General features: G+C 34.5%; 1 protein-coding gene across 1 annotated transcript; it reads left to right on the plus strand.

Moving 5' to 3' along the window:
- Nucleotides 1-461: 461 nt before the first annotated feature.
- On the plus strand, nt 462-3,515 carry LOC120279650 (60S acidic ribosomal protein P0-like). The gene is given in 8 exon segments (XM_039286572.1): nt 462-601; nt 604-652; nt 655-776; nt 872-940; nt 2,426-2,524; nt 2,700-3,077; nt 3,079-3,093; nt 3,183-3,515. Coding segments are annotated over 8 exon segments (960 nt in total). The 5' UTR covers nt 462-517; the 3' UTR covers nt 3,327-3,515.
- The last annotated feature ends 781 nt before the right edge of the window (nt 3,516-4,296 follow it).

The following is a 4,296-nucleotide window of genomic DNA, read 5'->3' on the forward strand; positions in this document are numbered from 1 at the left end:
TCTTAGTTATTTGGGTGGAAGGAATCTCTCAAGATGAAGAAGGATGAGTTTTGAGGTATCGGTGCGAATCCAAAATCGGATCTACATATAAAACCTCAGAGGTTAATATCGCATTAACTTATGTTCTAATTTTTTTATTAATATTTTAAAAGTTATAAGTGCTATGTAAAACAGATGGTCGTCTGAGAAAGAGATTAATATTTTGCAAATGTGAAAATAGAAAACTCCTATAAGATGAAAAATGTCAGATTGACTACGATTAAAACTATGCAGATCTCGAGGAAATTTATTCAGATCCAACGGAATGCATAAAGATCACATCTGAACCGTTGGATCTAGGGCTTATGGATGATCATCCATTTCCAACATCACTATAAATAGTGCTAGGGTTTCAGAAAGGAGACCAGAGCTGGAGGTTAAAGAGACGGCGTAGCTCTCCGTTCCACCTCGACGAAAACCCCTAGGTTCGTCTTAGCCCTCTGAATCCTCTCCAGATCCCTCCTTCGATCTCTCAGCAATGGCAATCAAGCTTTCCAAGGCGGAGAAGAAGGTGCAGTACGATAAGAAGCCGTGCCGTTTGCTCAATGAGTACACCCAGGTTTTTTGATCGTGGCGGCCGACAACGTGGGATCGAACCAGATGCAGAACATCAGGAAGGGCTGCGCGGCGATTCTATTGTGCTTATGGGCAAGAATACTCTGATTCGCCGTTGCGTCAAGCTCCATGCGGAGAACACTGGCAACAAGGCGTTGCTGAACCTTCTTCCACTCCTCGTAGTATGGCTTTTGTTTTTTGTTTTCCATGATTTTGGTTTGTTTTTGTATTGATTGTTGGTGTGTTTGGATTTATTGATTGTGCTTGTTTGATTTAGGGGAATGTGGGAATGATTTTCACCAAGGGAGATTTGAAGGAGGTCAGTGAGGAAGTCGCTAAGTACAAGGTAGAGTTTCAGTTCTATCTAAAAATTTGTTTTTCTGTTAGTTATTCTTGTTGTGTGTTCATTGATAGACAATGCAAAACCAATGACTGGTTTTGAGGAAAGGTAAAGGATTTTTAGGAATGAAGATTGTTTGTTGTAATTTGCAAAAAGTGGAGATTTCTAATGAAAAATCAGAATCTTCTCTTATTTTACTGTTTATGTATATTATTTCCATTAAACTGAACATTTCATGGGAATTCTTAACCTATTCTTAGTTGTCCCTTTTTATTTTGTATGAGAGCTAATAATTAGGTGTTGGAAAAGAGTTAATTGGTTTCTTGAATTTGTTTGAATGAAAATATTATGATGAGTGAAAGAACATTATTGCTAATTTTTGTGTACTCCTAAAAATTTCAGTTATTGCATATGTTCCCCAGATGAAATCATGGTTACCCTTTGATAGATTTATTTTGCATGTTTATACTTTCTGCCTCTGGTAAAGGGTTACCAGATTATCATAAAACAAATATAATATATTTTTAAATATCTAATCCACACTCTTACCATTTAAGATAATTCTACTCTTTAAAGAGGAAATTTACATATTCTTTTGAGATTAATATTAATTAATATACTCTAATGATGCATGTGGGGTAGAGGAGGGGATATGTAAAAATATCAAAATTTGGGGAGTATACATTATATTTTGTTTTATGGAAGGTGTATACATAATTAGCTCAATTTTCAGAGACATTCAAGTTTTTTTTTTAAAAAATTCTTTTTGTTCTCTTCCCCCCTGCATTTTTCTCTTGCTATTTTTATCCTCTGTTGGAAGAACATATGGTCTAGCCATATCTAGATGGTTCACTGTTGAGGGATTATGGAAATGAAATTTAGAGGATAGCTGTGCTTGGAACTACATTTTATATTGGACTTTAGTTGCTGTGATTTAGATGAGTTAATCCTTCAAGGGAAACCTATGAATCATGTATGGTTTTGAGAATGTGTCTTTGTAAAAGATATCTATGCTTAGAAGATGGAAGCCTGCTTCAGATATGGTCCATCTAGTTTGAATTAGCTCCATCATATGTTATTTTTGTAGCATGAGAATGCCTTCTTGTGTAATGGAATTTATATTCTTTGCATTCTTTGCTCTTGGATCTGTAAGAAGTTAGCAAAAGTGGTTAGAACTTCTCCAAAATCTAAACTAGGACCTTTGATTCAAGTTTATTCTGAGTGGTTATTCTGATGCTTTGACATAAATAGGAGGGCTAGCAGTTGACAGAATTGTTGAGATCAATCTGCTATGGTGCAAATGAAGTCTGGTTTGTGATTAATCTGTTAAAATGCAGAAACGATTGTTAAATCATCTTGGAAACTGTTGTTTATTTTATATTGATCCCCATACAATGGTTTGACACTTAGATGTATTATAGTTTGTTACATTATTTGTTTATATTCTTGTGTTTGGGATTGACTAAGTTATTTGGTTCTTCTATAAATCAGGTTGGAGCTCCTGCTCGTGTCGGACTTGTTGCTCCTATTGATGTAATTGTTCCTCCAGGAAACACTGGTTTGGATCCATCACAAACCTCCTTCTTTCAGGTTCATAAAATATCTTGAATTTCAACATTTCTATCTGGTTTCCAAATTCTTGTGTCTGCATTTATATTTTTTGGTGGAGTTGAAATATCTGTGTTGCGGTTTTCTTATTCAAGCCTGTAAAATATTTATCTTTCTTGTCTTCCCTTTTTCATACTTGTGTTTATGCCTTCAACAGGTTTTGAATATTCCAACCAAGATTAACAAGGGTACTGTTGAAATTATCACCCCTGTTGAACTGATTAAAAAGGGCGAGAAAGTAGGCTCTTCTGAGGCTGCCCTCCTGGCCAAGCTTGGAATAAGGCCCTTCTCATATGGCCTTGTTGTTTTGTCTGTCTATAATGACGGCTCAGTGTTCAGCCCTGAAGTGCTTGACCTCACAGATGATGATCTTATTACTAAGTTTGCAAATGGTGTCTCTGTGCTCACCTCACTTTCATTAGCCATATCTTACCCGACCTTAGCAGCAGCACCTCACATGTTCATCAATGCTTACAAGAATGTTCTTGCAGTTGCTCTTGCAACTGATTATTCTTACCCACAGGCCGAGAAAGTGAAAAGAGTATTTGAAGGTAAATTGTATCAAATGATCAGATGCTTTTACCTATTTTCTTGGCTTACAAAGTTAATTAATCGGGTTGAATCTTGTTGTATCATGCAGGATCCAACCAAGTTCGCTGTTGCAGCTGCTCCTGTTGCTGCTGCAGAAACTGCATCTACACCAGCTGCAGCTGCCGAACCAGAAAAGAAAGAGGAACCTGCTGAGGAATCTGATGATGATATGGGATTTAGCTTGTTTGATTAGGTTTGAATTATCGATTTTGTGTTGAACACTGTTGTTTTGCTTATATATTTCTATGTTACTTCGGTGGACGTATTTCTTGTCAGCAGCTTTGAGCCTTCTTAGCGTTCAAGTCAAGACTGTAGTCAGTTTAAATTCTTAGTTCCAAATGTTATGTTACTTTGAGATTGTTTTATGTTTTACTCTTGATTATTTTGGGTGTTTGGACTAAATTATTTTTGTAGTATTATTTTATTCCTATTTTTAGGTTACCTCCTGTCCTGGTGTAAATATTGATTTGTTTTAGAAAAATCCTTATATCACTTTAAATCTCATATATGTGATAAAATTCTAGTAAGGTATTTAAATGGGTTGTGTTGGGTTTTTGGTGGGGTGACATCATGTTTGTCTCTTTTAATATGCAAGATACTAGAATTAGATTAAGATATTGGAAGTATAAAGAATTTAAAATAAAAATTTAAATTGAGTAGGATTTTTTAAAGATTTTTGATTCTCATTAATCCAAATTCCGTAACTCAAAAATCTATTTAATTGCATAAACTCATTTCAAGAGTTTACATCCATATTTTTGGACTTCCTATATTTGATATACTATGCAATTGATTTATAGGAAACAAATCTCATCATAGAATCTCATATTCGCTCTTGGTACAGAAGTTAAAGTAATATTATTGTTTTATAAGCTTTCAACACATCATTATTCTACGAGTGCATTGGTCAAATTTGATCTAGTTTGGATTGGCTTTTTAATACAAGTGTTTTTTTAAAGTTTTGTAGAATCACTTTTAAAAAGAGAAGTGTTTTTATATGTGTGAAGTTGTTTGAGGTCTTGTTTGGATTTGTTTCTTATGTTTTTTAATTTTTAATAAAAAGTCTTAAGCTTCTGCAGAGTAAGTTAAAATATTTTGTGTTTGGATGTTCGGAAAATGGCTATTACTGTAGCACATAGAATAAGCTAATAAAACATGCTTTT

This window comes from Dioscorea cayenensis, chromosome 16 (assembly GCF_009730915.1).
Source record: "Dioscorea cayenensis subsp. rotundata cultivar TDr96_F1 chromosome 16, TDr96_F1_v2_PseudoChromosome.rev07_lg8_w22 25.fasta, whole genome shotgun sequence".
NCBI lineage: Eukaryota > Viridiplantae > Streptophyta > Magnoliopsida > Dioscoreales > Dioscoreaceae > Dioscorea > Dioscorea cayenensis.